The sequence below is a fragment of the Stereum hirsutum genome (assembly GCF_000264905.1).
Source record: "Stereum hirsutum FP-91666 SS1 unplaced genomic scaffold STEHIscaffold_6, whole genome shotgun sequence".
In the NCBI taxonomy this organism is placed as follows: domain Eukaryota; kingdom Fungi; phylum Basidiomycota; class Agaricomycetes; order Russulales; family Stereaceae; genus Stereum; species Stereum hirsutum.
In genome coordinates this window covers 2,205,554-2,223,410 of record NW_006763136.1, presented here as the reverse complement: position 1 = coordinate 2,223,410, position 17,857 = coordinate 2,205,554, and the positions used below count along the sequence as shown (strand labels likewise).

The 17,857-nt window shown below is 52.2% G+C and overlaps 7 protein-coding genes across 7 annotated transcripts; 6 read left to right on the top strand and 1 right to left on the bottom strand.

Moving 5' to 3' along the window:
- The first annotated feature begins 118 nt into the window (after positions 1 to 118).
- STEHIDRAFT_121296 (transcription initiation factor IIA gamma subunit) lies at positions 119 to 967 on the top strand. Its single transcript, XM_007303824.1, has 4 exons — positions 119 to 170; positions 226 to 313; positions 407 to 466; positions 551 to 967. Exons 1-4 carry the CDS (start codon positions 133 to 135, stop codon positions 704 to 706), a joined length of 342 nt encoding a protein of 113 aa, XP_007303886.1. The 5' UTR covers positions 119 to 132; the 3' UTR covers positions 707 to 967.
- Positions 968 to 1,220: 253 nt separating this feature from the next.
- STEHIDRAFT_56056 (uncharacterized protein) lies at positions 1,221 to 3,857 on the top strand (the record flags this gene model as incomplete). Its single annotated transcript, XM_007303149.1, has 4 exons — positions 1,221 to 1,517; positions 2,229 to 2,724; positions 2,781 to 3,727; positions 3,792 to 3,857. 4 exons carry the CDS (start codon positions 1,221 to 1,223, stop codon positions 3,855 to 3,857), a joined length of 1,806 nt encoding a protein of 601 aa, XP_007303211.1.
- A 1,383-nt stretch (positions 3,858 to 5,240) lies between these two features.
- STEHIDRAFT_96940 (NCS cytosine-purine permease) lies at positions 5,241 to 7,508 on the top strand. Its single transcript, XM_007303823.1, has 11 exons — positions 5,241 to 5,434; positions 5,494 to 5,584; positions 5,646 to 5,753; positions 5,832 to 5,891; positions 5,953 to 6,075; positions 6,131 to 6,167; positions 6,230 to 6,261; positions 6,323 to 6,529; positions 6,593 to 6,638; positions 6,707 to 6,981; positions 7,041 to 7,508. The coding sequence occupies exons 1-11, from the start codon at positions 5,284 to 5,286 to the stop codon at positions 7,411 to 7,413; spliced, it is 1,503 nt and encodes a 500-aa protein (XP_007303885.1). The 5' UTR covers positions 5,241 to 5,283; the 3' UTR covers positions 7,414 to 7,508.
- A 357-nt stretch (positions 7,509 to 7,865) lies between these two features.
- STEHIDRAFT_146981 (uncharacterized protein) lies at positions 7,866 to 11,730 on the top strand (the record flags this gene model as incomplete). Its single annotated transcript, XM_007303822.1, has 8 exons — positions 7,866 to 7,992; positions 8,158 to 8,812; positions 8,899 to 10,009; positions 10,091 to 10,440; positions 10,509 to 10,865; positions 10,930 to 11,002; positions 11,063 to 11,118; positions 11,183 to 11,730. The coding sequence occupies 8 exons, from the start codon at positions 7,866 to 7,868 to the stop codon at positions 11,601 to 11,603; spliced, it is 3,150 nt and encodes a 1,049-aa protein (XP_007303884.1). The 3' UTR covers positions 11,604 to 11,730.
- Positions 11,731 to 13,098: 1,368 nt separating this feature from the next.
- STEHIDRAFT_121292 (uncharacterized protein) lies at positions 13,099 to 13,674 on the top strand. Its single transcript, XM_007303821.1, has one exon. The coding sequence runs from the start codon at positions 13,130 to 13,132 to the stop codon at positions 13,421 to 13,423; it is 294 nt and encodes a 97-aa protein (XP_007303883.1). The 5' UTR covers positions 13,099 to 13,129; the 3' UTR covers positions 13,424 to 13,674.
- A 567-nt stretch (positions 13,675 to 14,241) lies between these two features.
- On the top strand, positions 14,242 to 16,531 carry STEHIDRAFT_55790 (glycoside hydrolase; the record flags this gene model as incomplete). The annotated part of the gene is made up of 4 exons (XM_007303135.1): positions 14,242 to 14,854; positions 14,923 to 15,254; positions 15,319 to 15,443; positions 15,502 to 16,531. The coding sequence occupies 4 exons, from the start codon at positions 14,242 to 14,244 to the stop codon at positions 16,529 to 16,531; spliced, it is 2,100 nt and encodes a 699-aa protein (XP_007303197.1).
- A 293-nt stretch (positions 16,532 to 16,824) lies between these two features.
- Positions 16,825 to 17,482, bottom strand: STEHIDRAFT_121291 (uncharacterized protein). Its single transcript, XM_007303820.1, has 3 exons — positions 17,182 to 17,482; positions 17,039 to 17,131; positions 16,825 to 16,983 (listed from the first exon to the last, which is right to left on the bottom strand). Exons 1-3 carry the CDS (start codon positions 17,410 to 17,412, stop codon positions 16,885 to 16,887), a joined length of 423 nt encoding a protein of 140 aa, XP_007303882.1. The 5' UTR covers positions 17,413 to 17,482; the 3' UTR covers positions 16,825 to 16,884.
- Positions 17,483 to 17,857: the final 375 nt, after the last annotated feature.

The window sequence follows — 17,857 nt, the reverse complement described above, 5'->3', positions numbered from 1 at the left end:
GGAGTGTGGCAAAGTGCGGCGCCACATCAATCGCGTGGCTGTGTCAGCGGGGTTAGAGCCCAATCGTCCAGTGGCCATTGTACTTCCTGCTTACCAGTGTACCACCTTGACCGCTCCGTTCACAACTTCAGTATGGCCACTGCGTATTACGAGTTTTACCGGGGTTCATCGTACGTACAATACACTCTTCGAACCAGTGAATAGATTATACAACTGGGGAGGCAGAATTGGGATGGCTCTGACGGATTCGCTGGACGAACTCATCACGAGTGGCGCAATTACACCTCAGCTGGCGATGAAGGTTCTCCAACAGGTGCGTTGTCTACAACTGGAGCATCTCGAAAGGCATGAGCAGTAGAGCTGCGGAAGGAATGGAGGAACAAAGCTGACTGAGAATGTGGCGCAGTTCGACAAGTCGCTCGCGGACACGATGATCAAGCAGGTGAAGAACAAGACGACGCTCAAGGTGCGTTCCTTGTATCTGCGTGCTCCGGTGTGCTCAATTGTGTTGGCGTTGTTCCCTCTTTTTGTGTTGGCATTTGTACTCCAGGGCCACCTGCATACCTACCGGCTGTGTGACGACGTATGGACGTTCATCGTCAAGGACGCTTCGTTCAAGATGGAGTCGAACGAGATGGTGACCGCGCCGAAGATCAAGATAATAGCGTGTAAGAACGGGGACGCGGTAGAGGCTGGAAAGAAGTGACGGAGCCGCGCCTTCCGCCTTTGCTTCCCTACATTCGCTTTCCTATCATCTCCACGACCGGCTGCCGACCGTCGTGTCCACTTGTTCAGCCTTGTCTGTCCACAAACGTCCTGTCCTCTTGTACCGTTATCCAGCATATTATTTAAACAGTTTCCATTCGCGACGCTTTCCGATATGTACCTCTCCATTTTTGTGCCACCGTTCCCTCGTTTCGGCTCCGTTCTCGGCCGGGCCGCCTGCTATAACTACTGGCACTTTTTGTTCCCCTGTTCCAGACAAGGCCAGCTGCCCTTTATCGGCGAATTCTCGACCGGGAAGGAATAAAGGAAGAAACAAACCCTAGACGTAGACGACGCACAGCCCGAAGAGGCTGTGAACTCGCTCACGACTCGCTGTCACCTGCTCCGCTCTCAAAACACCGTCTGGACAAGACCCCCAACAAGTAAACGCTTCAGAACACGCCGCCACCGCACCTCCTCCGCGCCTCCTCTCCTCCAACCACCACCACCTCGACATGTCCCTCCCAGAGCCACCCACCGCCGCCACAATCGCCTCTGCCCGTCAAGTCCTTCATTCCACCCAGTCAGAGCTTTCTGCCCTCCAGAGCAGGCTTCAAGATGCAGAGGCGAAGCTCGCGAAGTTCGTCGCTGAATCGAAATGTGCTATAAACGAAATGCAGCAAGAACAGTCTGCGCTCGAGGACAAGGTCGCACACACGCTGGCGTACGTCTCGCCCATCAGGAGGCTTCCCCAGGAACTCCTCAGGCAGATCTTCCTGATTAATTTCGAGGACTTCCCTTGCTGTGCATGGGTATTGGCCGCGGTGTGTTCGCCCTGGAGGAGGCTGGCGCTGAATATGCCGAGAATATGGTCGAGGGTGAGTCTTCCATACCTGCTCGCGCTCTGTGGGGGTACATATCGCGCTTTCCTAGTAGTCAATAGCGATGCACTGCGCCCCTATCTCTCTGTCACGGCTCGCCGTGCTCGTCAACGTTCATATAAGGGCTGCTCGACGGACTCGTTCAACCATGCCTTGCGGCCTGAAGCTTCTGGCAAAGAACATCCACCATCCTCTGGGACTCCGTTTCCCAAATCGGATCCGGCTATGGTGTGATTTGGCTCCGTGGATGGATGATCTTTGCCAGTAGCTCTGTGAGTTGGGAGTGTATAAACGGCAATATTCTCGTCAGGCCCCCTCTGAAGAACGATCTGGCTTCACGTCCTCATGGCTGCTATTGTTGGTCTGCCGTTATACTTACTGTCGCCGACCGAGATCTATGTATGTTGACCACTGGCAGTCCATATTCCGAGAACCATCACCACGAGGCATCTCACTTGCAGTAATTTTGGCGTGGTATATCACCGTCACCCCTTGAGACCAGGTCAACACTTGATTGAAAGGTATACACCCATGCAGTTCGCTTCGCTATGGACTTTGACGGTCTCCGAACACTGCCGACATGCCAGCACCATTCTTTGCCGTCCTGCATAGCGTCATCATTCACTCAACCCCTTCCTTTAGATACGTCTCATCACTTCCCCCAACATCTCCGCCGATACGATTCGTCTATGGCTCGAACGTTCTGGTAGCCGAGTGCCGTTAGACATTGAAATATTCTTGCAAGTACAATCTGCAGGTTCAGCCGCAACGTCTTTACGCCCCCCACCCCGTTCCACATCTCCATGGCCCTACCCAACCCCGTCTCCTTCAGCCCCGCAATACGTCCAAATTCATCATGCATCACATCCGAGCGCCATTCAGATCATACCCACAGCGACGCCCATTGTACTTCCACCTTCCCCGCCCTCTCACGACCACATGTGGGGTGCCGTCACGCCAGTGCCACCACATCAGTCAGCTTCGAGTTCGTCAGCAACGCAGAGCCAGACGAGGGCGATATCGCATTGGGGTCACATCGCGATCTTTTATCTCGTTGAACAGATTCACCGATGGGAACGATTCATTTTCCGTTTCGACAAGCAGTTTTCGTCCTTCATCGCGCTCAAGTCCATATCAGGTTCGTCAATACCTATCATTGTCGGCGATGTCCGTCTTCAATAACATTATACGTAGGCCATGCCCCCTTGCTGAAGGAATTCGAAGTCTCTTCCGCCGAACCTGTGTACTGTGGCGACTGGTCTTGGCTACCAAGCACAAGCCCCCAGACGCACGTCGACCTTCCAGAACTCCGTTCCCTCACACTCCAATACACGCCTTTCAAATGGTCCTCACCTATATTCAAAACCAACCTCCGTAAACTAAATCTCCGCTCTCTTCCGACTACCAACATCGCCCTCGACCGCATCCTATACATGGTCTCAAACAACCGTGGTCTCGAGGAGCTCTCGCTTTCCTTCAGCAGTGTTAACCCCGCAATCCTGCCGCTCACAAGTACGACGCTTCCAGAGCTGAAATCGCTGACGCTAGGAGGACATTATCTCCTCGCGAATCTCATTGATATCGTCGTCCTTCCTTCACTCGCATCACTCACGCTTGCCATGGAAGCTCGTGATCCCATTGAGGACAATATCACAAGTCTACTCTCCCGTTCTAACCATCCCCCCGTCACCGAGCTCTCCGTCGCGTACGCGTACAGCGGCTCGCCCTATTACTACAACGGAGGCGGCCTCATCAGCTCGTGGAACTTCCTCGCCGACATGTCGTATCTGCGCACACTGCAATTAGGGAGCACGCCTCTGGACCCAATACTCAGCGCACTGGGACCACCGGATGATGATAATGTGGCCGTGGGTGGAAATGGGAGTTGGCTGTGTCCGTATTTGGAACACCTGGCCTTCAAGGCTTGTCCGGCACATGCGGATGGGATATCTAAGTTGGTGCAGCTCGTGGACTTGAGGAACCCGGAGGGAGGTGCCGGACATGGGAGTGGACCCGGTGGAGGTGGCGGAAGTAGTAATAGTGGCAGTAGCAGTGCGTTGTCGAGATTGAAAAAGTTGGAGATGTATGATTGTACGATGGTGGGGCAGGATGTGGTTGACTGGTTGAAGGGAAGAATACCGGTGCGTTTCTCTCCTAATCTCGTCATGCATTGCACTCATTCCTGTCCCGGTACATTTACGTTAGGATGTCATGTGCGTCGAGCCCACATATGAACGGTGCGGGTACTCCATCGTCTATCAGTGGCATTGAAAGATCGCTCATCGTGCCTTAGTGCGCTCTATTGCTCGGTACAGGACATTGCATAGCGCCACGTACGGATATTTGTGATAGAGGGAGCGTGCTCTCTCGCTCATTTGTATCCGCGCATCTCTTGTGGCTATTTCTCGCTCGCCTTGTTGTCTGCTGTTTGTTTTTTATTGTCTTCTCGATGTTGTCTGTTGTGTTCTCTGACCCATCCACGCCACTTGACTTTTTAATTGTCTTATATTGCTGTGACTGCTCTCGGCCCTCTGCCATCGTTCTACTCTGATGTTTCTCTCTCTCTCATTCTCTTATAATACCGCTCATTTGCAGTCTCCTCTCGTCAGCTCACTGGTCGCTTGTTCTATCTAGCTGCCGCGGAAGGGCAGGTGCATCACCCACCCTCTTGCGCGGTGTTTGGATATAGTAATGTCGATTAGACCCTCTATATATAGCGCACGATCTTATTTAATGTTGTCTCCTCTGGGGTTCGTTCTTCCCGTCGAAGACAAGGTATCGGCTCTGGGGCAGTTCTCTAGTGCAGACCGTCTGCCGCATCTCTAACGGAGGTGTGGCGCCAGTCAGCAGTGGATCACCGCAACCTGACCCGCACGTTCTCGATCCCCGCACCCGCGTATTCGCGAAGCCACCGTACTTATACGTTCATGAAAACCCCGTAGGCCACTGACTCTTAGCGGGTCTTAGCAGGAGTAGGAATTGTGCTTTACTAGGCTGTCGGTGTTCGAAGCCATTCATGGATCATGATGCATTCTCAGCTGTTCCATGCCACTAATCGCGCCACAGGTGGTGCCTTCGCTCCGTCCAACCCATAAATATTCTTCTGGCTTTGGGATAGCTATGGTCTTTCTTGAGATATCGACCTATGCATCGCACGGTCGTGCTCTGACTGGCTTCTCTAATTTTACACCTTTCTGTTATGGAGCCTCGCAGGCGTTGATGTGCGCCGTCGGAGTGCCATTTTCACTGACATAAAGTTGGATAGCGATAAGGAGTATTAGACGCCCAGCATTCAGTCTTCTTCTCATCGGCCAGTCACCCATCCTTCCTTCGAGCTGCAGTTCTCTGTTGACTATGGTTCAAAGCGCATTAAAAAAGTCGTCGCTTTGACAGAAAACACGAGCTGGAGGTTCGATCGCGATGATGAACGGATCTAAGCGGGGAATAAGGTGAAACCGCCGGTAGACTGATCGAGCTCGGGTCTATTCTTGGCTGCTCCGAAAACTTTCTAGCATAGTCAAGTCATTTACCGTGTCGAGCAATGTCCTCCGTCTCCGTGTTCACAAAAGTACTCGACCATCCCACACGCAGGGTTGACCCCTCCCTTCGTCTAATACCCCCACCTTCCTCACGAGAGCCACCTTCTTGGATTTGGCTTTGGCTTTGCTTTCGTTCTGCCTCAGTCGTCTAGTCCACGATGTCCGACAATAAACATGACGTGAAGAAAGACATCGAAAAGGATGCCTATGGAGCTGAGGTCGACGTTCAGTCCTCGCAGGATACTTTTGTGCCATCTTATAAGTACCAGTGGCTTAACAAGTTCCTCAGTTGGGGAGTTGAATATAGAGGTGCGTCGCTTTGCAGCTCCCACTTCGTACAGCAGATCCGATAACATCGGTCTATACAGGCATCCATCCCGTTCCGCTCGAGGCACGAACAGAGACCCATTACAGCAAGATATTCTTCATCTGGCTTTCTGCGAACGTGAACATCCTGTCGTATGTCCCAATTTAACATCTGAGCCCAATGCTCGCCGTACTCAGCACCATGCACCTCCAGGTTCTCCACGGGAACACTGGGCCCAGTGGTATACGGCCTTGGACTACGTGACTCGTGCCTTGTCATCCTCTTCTTCAACATCCTAACGACCCTTCCGCCAGCATACTTGTGAGTAGCACCCACACTACCACACATGTTCGCTCTATCTCCTTCTCTTTCTCACCTAAAACCTTCCGTCGCATGCAGCACGACATGGGGACCCAGACTGGGTTTACGACAAATGTGCCTGTCTCGATACACGTTCGGGTGCGCTCTCTATCTATGATTCCAGACTGCCCCCATCGATCCTGATCTGCTGCACATGAAGATACTTTGGCGTCGCGTTGCCTAGCATATTGGCGATCATTGGTGGCACGGGTTTCTGTATCCTGAACTGCATTTTAGGCGGTCAGACATTGGCCTCGGTCACGAATGGAAGTCTGTCGTGGACGTGAGTTTTACATCCTTCCCAGCAGCGTTTACGACCTAATTGAACGTGAATGCAGAGTGGGAATCGTCATCATCGCCGTCATATCCCTGGTGGTCTGTTCCATTCTCAGCATACTTATCTTTCACACTCACTGATTAAACTCCGTGCCTTCCAGATATCCTTCTTCGGGATGAACATTCTCAATTGGTACATCATCTCTCATCGCGCACAGTCGAAGTTGCTGCAATCTAATGACAGCGCTCATTAGGTATGAACGAGTAGCATGGTTCCCTGTCCTCCTCGTCTTCCTCGTGGCCACCGGGCTTGGTGGGAAGAACTTCATCAGCCCACCTCCGGCAGAGCCCGCTACGGCACAACAGGTGCTCTCGTTCGGGGCGACTATTGCTGGGTTCGTTATTACATGGTCGACTTTCAGCGCGGATTATACGGCGTATTATTCTCCTAATGTGTCGAGGTACGTCAGAGTGGTGTCCCAGAGCATGCCACGGTCGCTCACAGGTTTTTCTCGTACGTCCAGCTGGCGCATCTTCACCTATTCCTACTTCGGTCTTCTAATCCCCATCGTACGTTCCTACATTCCTCTTGACCCGATAACGCATGCGCGTTTAACCCAGACTGAACTCTGCTTTAGGTCCTTTTGGAATCTCTTGGAGCTGCTGCTGTGATCGCCGTAGATGTCGTCCCAGACTGGGAGGCCGGATACGCTGACGGAAACGTCGGCGGCTTAGTCGAAGCGATGTTACACCCCGTCGGCGGCTTCGGGAAGTTTTTAACCGTGTTGCTCAGTCTGAGTGTGACAGCAAACAATGCGCCCACGATTTATTCGCTGTGTCTGGGATCGCAGACGTTCATTCCACCCCTCGTTGTAGTCCCGAGATGGGTGTTCTCGATTGTTGCGACGGCTATGTACGTTCATTCCCATCACAGGCTAAACGATTAATTGTTGACCTATTCTAATATCGTAGCATCATCCCCCTTTCCATCGTCGGTCAACACAAATTCTACACCGCGCTCTCCAACTTCCTCGGTTTAATCGGCTACTGGGCCTCCGCCTGGATCGCCATCCTCCTAGTCGAACACCTCGTCTTCCGACACGGCGACTTCTCCTCCTACGACCTCCGCGTCTGGAACCGCCCTTCCCAACTCCCGACAGGCATAGCTGCAGTCAGTGCGGGCGTGCTGGCGTTTGGGCTCGTGATACCCGCGATGGACCAGGTGTGGTTCACGGGCCCGATTGCGGCGAAGACGGGCGATCTTGGGTTTGAGTTAGCGTTCTGCACGAGTGCGGTGCTTTATTTACCGTTCAGATGGGCGGAGAAGAGGTGGAGGGGGATATAATGTCAAGTCAGAGAGGGCCGATATTATTATGGATTTATGTGTTGTATTGTGCTCGTGAACAGTGCTTTCTTGAATGTCAGGATCCATGTTGTAGTCACAAAGAATATAGAGGATGATTCACGACGAGTCGACCATAGAATACCTCATGTATACAGCGCTGCTCCGATTTTTTCTAGAATAATGACTCTACGGCTCTTCTTACTAATCTTTCGTCAGCCTCCAACTGTCCAACACACCGCAAGAGGATTCAATATGACTCGTCGCGGGATCCGAAGGCGGCAGCGCAGGTTGAATCGGGCCACACCGGTGCTTATAAATATGTGTGAAGGCCACATCTTTTCAAGTGGCGCATCGTGTCTTCCTCCTCATCCCCTTTTCCTCATCATCCACCACCTTCCACCAACAAAAAGTCCATCTCTTATCGGTAACTTATTACTTACACCCCCCATTGCATGGCAGACCCCCCTCCCACCGTCGATACCTCCACTGCTCCAGCTAATCCAGCTCGTCATCCTCGACGACGTAACCCTAGTCGACCCAACACCGGCACTGGTTCTGGCAGCGGACCTGTCCCGGATGGTGTACATCCACCAGCATCGGACAGACCACCGCGTAACAATGGGCATCGAAGGCCTCATAACGACGATGCTGGCTCCTCGAGGGGAGGACGAGGAGGCAGACGTCCTCCAGCGGCGAGAGGACCTCAGGTTGGTGGTGAAGGCGCCAGTGTGAACGCCAACATAGGAGAGGGAAGTGCCGCTGACCAGCCCCGCCCTGTCCGCGATAGTCGGCGAAAACCTGCGCAGAATCGACCGCCTCGGAACGGGAACGATACTCGTCGTCCTCCACCGTCTTCATCTGACGGTCCTACTGCTGACCGAGACCAGCCCGGTCCTTCGAATTCTTCGCGCAATAACAGAGGTCCTCCCCGTCAGAACCGTCGTGCTGCTAAGTTCAATACCTCACTCAGCGAAGTTCCCCAGGCTACGAAGGACTCGACGGAGCATACGAGCTCGCAGAGATATTCTCATCCTGCGCTCAAGGAAGACGACCTCACGTCTATTTTGATCAAGTCCTTATCTACGCACCCCTTTCCCGACTGTCCAATCTGTTTCAATGCGATACATCCTGCCCAGCCCAGTTGGAGTTGTTCGCCGTCGATGCCTGCCGCGGGCTCTATGGGCGATAAGGACGACGAAGAAGGCGCGGGAGTGGTGAAGGGGAACGAGAATGCGCAGTGCTGTTGGACGACTTTTCATCTGAAGTGTATCAAGAGCTGGGCTCATAAGAGTGTGAAGGATATAGAAGAGGCTTGGAGGGCGAGGGGCGAGGTTCGGAAGGGCTCCTGGCGGTGTCCGGGATGTCAGACGAAGAGGGAGGAGGTGCCACAGGGGTATCGGTGCGTGCACTCAGTCGCCTTTTTTCTTGAGGGTAATGCCTGCAAGTATGTACGTGAAATTAATCATGTGTCGTTCTGCGATGTAGCTGTTTCTGTGGTTCGACTTTAGATCCCAAACCTCCTCGGCTGTCAACGCCACATTCGTGTGCCAATCCCTGTTCACGTCCTCGCGTCTGTGGACATGCTTGTCCTCTGCCATGCCATCCAGGCCCATGTCCACCATGCCAAGTGACAATCCAAACATCTTGCTACTGTAGCAAAGCGCCCATCACATTCCGCTGCTCGCACGCGCACCCCAGCAAAAACGGTTCTATACCTCTCGTCAACCTTTCATGTGGACAAAAGTGCGAAAAGAAACTCGGATGCGGCAATCACGTATGTGACCAGATCTGCCATGAGGGCGATTGCGCCCCATGCGAGGTGAAATATACGGCGAAGTGTTGGTGCGGAAAGGAAGAGAGGCTATTGGATTGTGGCGTTGGAGAGAGGAAGGAGTGTGTCGTCGGTGAAGAGAAATGGGAGGGACAGTTCGATTGTGGCCAGCTCTGTGAACGTCCGTTTGACTGTGGTGCCCATCGCTGTTCGAAACCATGTCATCCACCTTCGCCTTCTCCGCCGACTTGTCCTCTTTCTCCGTCTCTGGTCACACACTGTCCCTGCGGCAAACACACACTCTCCCCCGACTCCGCTGACTTCTTCCCACCACAATCTCGCCAGAAACTCACGCGCAAGAAATGCACTGATCCCATCCCGACATGTATATCGCTCTGTATGAAAGATCTCGAAGGCTGCTCGCACGTCTGCTCCTCTAGGTGCCATAGTGGGCCTTGTCCCCCTTGCTCCATTCCCCTCGTACGTCCCTGCCGCTGCGGATCCACGACCCGAGAAGTCTCCTGCAGCTCCATCCGCGAAAGTGACGCCTCACAAGAAATTCTATGCGACAGACCCTGCGGCGCGTTGCGGGCTTGCGGACGACATCAGTGTACGAGGTTGTGCTGTCCTTTGGCGGCATTAGCTGGCGGGGCCGGTAAAGGCAAGGGCAAGAAGAGGGCAGGGGCTGAAATGGTGGTGGATGAGGCGGGGTGGCATGAGTGTGATTTGGTCTGTGGGAAGTTGTTGAGTTGTGGAAACCATAGGTGCGAAGAGAAGGATCATAAAGGTCCTTGTAGGTCTTGCCTGAGGAGTTCCTTCGAAGAGGTCTGTTGCATTCCGTCGCGTCCTTCCGTCTCCCTGGACTTCGTGGATAAATTGCTGACGAGAATTACTCCTTCTGTACAGATGATCTGCTATTGTGGACGCACTGTTCTGGACCCTCCCATCCCGTGTGGCACAAGAATCAACTGCACCTACCCTTGCGACCGTCCGCGACTTCCCTGCGGACATCCAAAGTCGCCTCATGCATGCCACGAAGACCCCACTCCTTGTCCTCCCTGTGTCTTCCTCACTAACAAGACATGCGCTTGTGGAAAGAAGAGCGTCGGAAATGTTCGCTGTTCGCAGGAGAGGGTATCGTGTGGCCAGGTTTGTGGGAAGCTGCTTGGTTGTGGATTCCATCATTGCGAGAGGTTGTGCCATGGTGATGCCTGTGGCGCCTGCACGGCTGTGTGTGGCAAGTCGAGAAAGCTGTGGTAAGTCTAAGCTCTGCTACTCCCCATTCGTGGAACTTGCACTGAACCGACGACTTATACTTTAACAGTTTCCCAGCACAACACCCGTGCTTGCATCCCTGTCATGCACCCTCCGTGTGCGACGAAACTGAGCCCTGCCAGGCCATCGTCACCATCACCTGTCCGTGTGGTCGCATGAAACAGCCCATAGCCTGCGGTCGTTCCACATCCAACTCAGCGAGCCGCGAGTCCACACAAACACTGAAATGCTCCACCGACTGCGCTGTGGCCAAGCGCAATGCGAAATTGGCAGAGGCACTGGGTATCAATCCCGAGGCGAAGTCGAGTGGGGGCAAGGAACAAAGCGTGGTTTATACGGACGAGTTGACGGCGTTTGGGAAGGCAAATGCAAAGTTTGTGGGCTTGGTGGAGAAGACACTTGGAGAGTAAGTCTCGTTATCATTTGAGGGTTTCGTCATCAGACAGGCATGTTGACTCGGTTGTTGGCAGGTTCGTGAAGTCGGATAGGAAAGTGCAAGTGTTGCCGCATATGCCCGAAGCTAGGAGGAACTTCGTACATAACGTTAGTCTCTCTCCGTTGATTGCAATCTGAGATATTCGTCCTAATTGTTACTCGTACCAGCTCGCGGCCGTCTACCGCATAGACACTCAAATGGTAGATCAAGAACCCAATAGAAGGTTTGTATCTCCCACCTTATCCCCTTCCATGTTCGTGACTAAAATCCTATCTCGAATATTTCAGCGTCCAACTCATTCGTCGTCTGGATACTCGCATCCCAAGCCCTCTCCTCTCATCCACCCTTTCATCAACAACCTCCGGCGGACTCGGAAAACTCGCTGACTTGCGTTCCCCCGTCAGCCAATGGCCCAAAGTCCAGCAACGTCCAGCTGCCTCTGCCCTGCCCAATACTGGACCGACTCGAGGCTGGACCGCAATAGTCGCCAAACCTCCCGTCGCTCCGAAGCCCTCGACCACCCCTACTCCCGGCTTGAGAGCTCTAAATGCCTCCCAGTCTTCTAGGCCGTCGTCGTCGTCTTCACCTGCGTTTGGAGCGAGGCCTACACCACCAATCGCAACGTCTGCGAGGGTGCCGACGCCGACGTTGGTGGCGGAGAAGAAGGAACAGGAGCATGTACCGGATAATTGGGAGGATGATGTATGAGTGTAGAATGTCCTGATTGCCGTCGTGTACGCGTGCCAATGTATATGCGTCCAAAGAGATGTCCTCGATATTGGCAGTAGAATAAACTGTCATCGAGTAGATCTACTGAACAACAGAGAAATTTGGGTGCCCTTTTACTTTTCTGCTGCGAATAACGCACCTGGGCCACCAAAAGAACGCTATGGCGCTGTGCGGAAGTACCCGGAGTCGCCATCTGCCGCCACATATATGTATTTCCAGTCGTTGCAACTTGCGGCAGTCGGGCTCCCCGCTCTCCAACTCTCGACCAGCACTGTTGGCGATCCCGAATTTCTTCGTCTAGCAGCCATCCCCTCCGACCTCACTAGATACTTGTAATCTTGGCAATGAACTCAGAACAGCTCGTAGTGGCTGATGGCCGTACTACTTCTGCCGACAGGGGCCTCCAGCCTGATCGCAGGATGTTCCAACTTCCGAGTGTGGGGCAATTTGTATTACCGACTGAGCTCATCTTCAAGATATTTGGCGAGGTATTTTCTCATCTACACAATCTTCTGTACGCATCCCTTGCTCAACAGTTAATCAGCTGTCGAAGAGCGATCTATCCCGACTTCGCTTGATGTGCACCACACTGAACGAAATCGCGGAGCCCATCGTCTGGAAGGAAATAAATTTACTCAACCGTCGTACCAGAGGGGGCGCATGCAGGAATAGACTGCGGGAGCTTGCGTCGGAGCAATCCCCAGCTTCTATCTACACAACCCACCTCAAAATCGGACAGATCCTCGAATCTTGCCACTCGCGCGGGCCTGTGAAGACTGCGCGGTTCAGGGATCTCGAGGACTGCTTGAAAATGTATCTTGAGCCCACCATTCGTGCTCTACACCATCTTCGATCCATCCAGTGAGCAAATCGTGCATTATCTCCATACAGTAGTAAACCATTGATCTATCGCGCCTCGCTCATCAAGCTGGGACGTTGAGATGGAAGACTATTCCTGGACATACGAATCGGTCTTTCGGGCATTGTTAGAATCTCGGTCACTTAAGCACTTGAGGCTCACATACCGCAATCCGTGGAACTTGAGCATGACATCAACTTTTGACTTTCCACAGCGCACTAATCTGCGCCATATCCACCTCGTGTGGCGCTCCCCGGGTCCCGACTCCGCTTCTCGCAACGCCATTGTTCATACAATGTCGAATTTGATCGCACAAAGCCCCAAGTTGGAGAAGCTCACAATAGAGCGATACCATCCCGGCCCATCTCTCTCCCTCCATGATCTCTTGTCGAAATGTTCGCTCGACATCCTCTCGAGGTTGAAAGCCCTTGATCTCACCGGTGTCGACGTTCCCTTCGACCAATCTGTTATACAACATCTACATTCCCTTCGCAAACTTTCTCTCAAGCTACTGTCTTATGCCTCGCGGACAAACGGAGCACGTATCGCACTCCACTATCTCAAAACAATTCAAAACGCAGGTGCCCCTCTCGAGTCTCTCAGTCTCGATTATCTCGATGAAGCCATCATCGATTGCATCGCGGCTATGAGGGGTTTGAAGGAATTATCCTATGTGTCATCACAGCGCAAAGACCAGCATGCCGAGACGTTGTCACGTCTTTTCATGGAAAAGGTCTTGGTGCGGCATGCGCCATCTCTAGAGCGACTGTTCATCTACGGAGGTGACAAGGGCCTTTGTTGTATAGACGAGCACAACATGAGCGCAGTTTTGGTTTGCCAGAATCTCGTCACCCTGGGAGTCATGGTGCAATTTCAAGACGTCGCTGATGGAAAATTTAAGGTGAGTCAAGATGTGCTCTGTTGTGTCGAAAACTTCTAGACACTGACCCTACTATGTTTATCACTAGCAAATATTCGACATCATATCCCACCTCCCAAAGTTGTCTTCGCTTCATGTGCATGCACTGCAGGACCATGCATCACAGCTTGTGATTAAAAGCCAGATTCGAGTTCGTCTTTCCATGCTCAGGGAACTCAGACATTTGCCTTCCCATGGATACCCAACGACCCTGTTTCTATATAATCGAGAATATCGCTTACAACTCACCCTGAACGGTAACTACACGTACAGATATATACAACGAATCCCTACTGGTAGTTCCTGAGGGCGAACTCTGTTGAGTGTTGGTCATCTCAGAGAGTTTCTATATAATGATATCAATGTGTCGTGTGAGGCTCCCATTTCTTCATCTGTTCTGCTCCCTCCATGGCACTTCTGTTCACCTCGTTCACCTAAAGTCGATGACTTGGTCGCCACATCCCGAACCTGTTTGAAATAAGTAGTTAGCCGGGTGGCACCGGGATCGTGTGAAGATTGATTGTTCTCCGTCACCGCCGTCTTCATCGACGGTCCATACTCAATCTTCAAACGTTGACAATCCCTTACGTATCATAACTTTGTGTCTACATCTACTCTCTGCGAAGCCTTGTGTATTATTGGCTGCTAGGCACGGTTACCGGCAGGCCTGAGGTCACATGCCAATCGTCCCAACGCTATCGCTCACCGCCAACCCATCCACTACCGCTCGAGCGTCGAGGTAAAGTGCTGCCATACAAGTGTACGACTCCTACTACCAATCCGTCGCGGTCAAAGGTAGCTCTAGAGAATAAATGACAAACTTCCACGGCAGACCATGGATGATCAGGGCAGCTATCGCCTTTGGCGCTGTATTTTCCGTTGGATTCTCCGCTGGCAACGATATCCACAGTCTACATCCCCAGATACCTTCGCTCGAACACTTCATTCCATCCTCGGCCCAACCCTTCACTGTCTCTGGGACCATTCATATCATTGTTGACTCCAACTTTGCAACTCAGAGTGGCTCGGATGACGCATACTCACCGTCTCTTTTACAGTATGCAACTACCTTTCGCGAAGACCTGCTTTCGCTCACAGGCTTCTCCAACATTCCCCCTATTCTACTCGGGACCATGCCTTTTACCAATGCCGCGAATTCTGTGGTTTTTCTTTCTCTTGGTGCCACCAATAAGACCAACTATAACGGAAAGCATTCGCTGGAGGGGTACGATTTGGACATCTCAAGCACGACGTTTATCATCCGAGGTGTTGGTGCCGTTGGCGCATGGTGGGGTACGCGGACATTCTTACAGCAAATTGCTATCGGGAAGCACGATGAAGGCACTTCTTTCATCTCGATACCTGCCGGCTCTGGCTTCGATGTTCCTGGTTGGGCAGTTCGAGGGTTTATGCTTGACGCAGGGCGACATTGGTTTGAGGCCTCCTTCATCTGTAAGAATCAAGTCGGCGCTCCAACCTCTTTGCACGAAGCCTCACTTACATATCGGTTTATTCTTTAGCGGATCTCTGCATATACGCGTCTTTCTTCAAACTGAATGAATTGCACCTCCATGCCTCTGATAACCTCTGGAATCCAGCCTTTTTATACAATGCAGGAGACTCCTGGCGCGACCTCTATGCTGCTTTTCGTTTCCGGCCATCTCTGCTTTCCAATATCGTGGGACTCGTGCCTCGCCGCAATGAAAGTTGGAGTCGTGAAGACTTTCGTGATATGCAGTCTACGTGTTTAATGCATGGCGTCAACATCGTTCCAGAGATCGATACGCCTGGACATTCGCTCGTTATCACGCAATGGAAGTCTGAACTGATGTTGGTCGGTAATCCTGACCAGGTCGGTGATATTCGATATTTCTTCAGTGTGTAAGTGCTGGATTGCTGATACCTTGCATGGATAGCTGAATTTGAGCTATCCCGAAACAACCCCTACAATCCAAGAGATTTGGGACGAATTTCTGCCATGGTTCGTCTCGCAGGAAGTGCACATCGGTGCTGATGAATACGACACCGACTATGCTGACGAGTGAGTCACGTTCAAATATTACGCCCCCGCCACATAATGTATTAATTGTCTTTCATAGCTACATCTCATTTGTCAACACGATGTCTTCCTACGTCTCTAGATCCACGTCACCTGCCAAATCTACCCGCATTTGGGGAACCTTTGAACCTAGCAACACTTCTGCTGTCTCTACAAATATCACAATTCAACACTGGGACTTCCCCTCCACCATTCCCACTTCTCTCATGTCTCAAGGTTACCCGATTATCAATTCCGAACAAGCTTTCCTCTACCTCGACGGAAAAACGTCTGAAAACAATCAATTTCCCCAATCGTTAAATGAGACCCTCATGTGGTCTGGAGCGCCAGACGGCACAGGCTGGGCACCCAATATCTTCTCCCCAACTGACGCGTCGAATAACACGTCCCCCAACGCACCGTTACTCCGCGGTTCTGTGATGGCACTGTGGAACGATTGGGGAAACAACGCTACGACGCCGCTGGAGATATACTATCAGCTGGCTCGGAGCTTGGCCGTGTTCGCGGAGAAGACCTGGGCAGGATCTGGCGTTCGTGATTCAGCTCTCAGTCGTGAGCAGTTCGAGCACATCTATCCCACGTTGAACGCCGCTGCCCCTGGACAGAGCCTCAATCGAAACTCGCCGAGTGTTCCTACTGATGACATGGTATTTGAGTATGCCGAGGTCGGTCCTGCAGGTCAATATACCGGCGTGGCCAGCGTCGGCCCTCCATACACATTTTCTTTCACCGTTGGAGCGTCTCACCTCGGGCACAGGGGTGTTTTGTTCACCGGACAAGACTCCATCCTCCACCTGCTTGATGCGTCTCTTGCGTTCGAGGATCCAACCACGAACATACTCTACTCCCTCGCCAACTTCACCATGCCAGATGGAGTAGACACACCTATGATCATTCACGCCACACGAGAGTATACGTGTGCTTTCGTTGATGGTGATGCATTCTTTTTTACCACCTTGTTGGATATCTGGGGGGATTATCTGGCAGTTGCGAATATGTCGTTCGCTGCTCCCAGCAACTTCATCGCTGGTGATATGGGTATTCGGGACGTTGCGCTCGTGGTGAGATGAGATGTATTGCGACGGAGTTGCTTGTTCTGTGTAGTGCACGTCATATTTCTAGAGTTATCAGTAGCTTCGGTATATAAGTTGTTAGTGGCGATAGGCTCTCCGTGGTGTTCGACAAGCTCCTTCGAGTTTAGCTAATCTTCGATCTCGGAACGTGGTGTCCATCCTGTGGGCTTTCACTATCGAGCATTCGTTCGATTTATTCGCATCTTTGCGACGGCCGACAGCTACAAGTACACAGTGGTAGAGATCTACAGCAAGAATGACAACAATCCCTCTTTGCAACATAGAAATAAGCAAAATGCTAGAAAGATGGATGTCTAATATATAACTGCGGAAGGATGTGGGCCGCTGTTTCACCCTAAGATGGATACGCGGGCAACAATAGGTCGGAGACTGCTGTCAGATACGGATGATGGGGTATTTGCAGAACGCTCGATGGCGCTCCCCAGCTCCTGCGCCATGCTTTCAGCAACGGGGACAAAGTAAGGAAACCAGAAAGCAACGCACTATGACGGAGCCAGATCGAATAACTGTCGGGCCACTGATGACTTCTCCGTCTACCCATGTTCCATAAGTAGACCCACAGTCTTTTATTAACAGCTACGACGAAAGTCAGCGGATACTCCACGGAGGTCAGTAGAAACACATACTGCTCCGTTTTGAATGAACAATTCGGCGTGCAATGGGCTCACGGGTAGGTCGTCAGTTTCCGAGCCCGACTGACCCGCGATGGCGAATAGACCGTTGCTTGCTGTGGACGCTTGAGTAGAGGATTGCCTGCCCAGTGTCACGCTACCCGCCATGGTCAGATATTTCTTCGTAAAGGGACAGCTTTCAGACGTTGGTGCTAGGACCACGGTCTTCTTCTGCAAGAACGTCATAGCGATAGAAAGAAAAATCGACGAGTGAATGGCCTTTGGTAGACAACGATAGACGGTAGCCAAGCGCCTGGCGGAACACTGAGAGGTCGTGGTCCCGTTCTTCCTCAGCCCAGCTTTATATATGTCCCCGATACCGTACGGCCATTTAACCGGTGGGGTCACCCGGAACGTTAGGTCTAGCGAACCGTTCAGAGGAAGTTGTTTGAACACCGCTTCGGTAGCCTATGCCGCACACTCAAGAACCTCTCAGAAGACTCATGTCGCCGATAGAACATCAGATGGGTGTCTTACAGCCAGAAGAACTAACGTTAAGAAATATGCCGGACGAGTCTTCCGAGGCCGAGGATGATCACTCACGCGCCCATAGGTAACGAGAACATTCTTCAAGGGCCGCTGTCCGAATCAGAACGGGAATTTTTGAGGACATGGACATCCGACTCAGAAG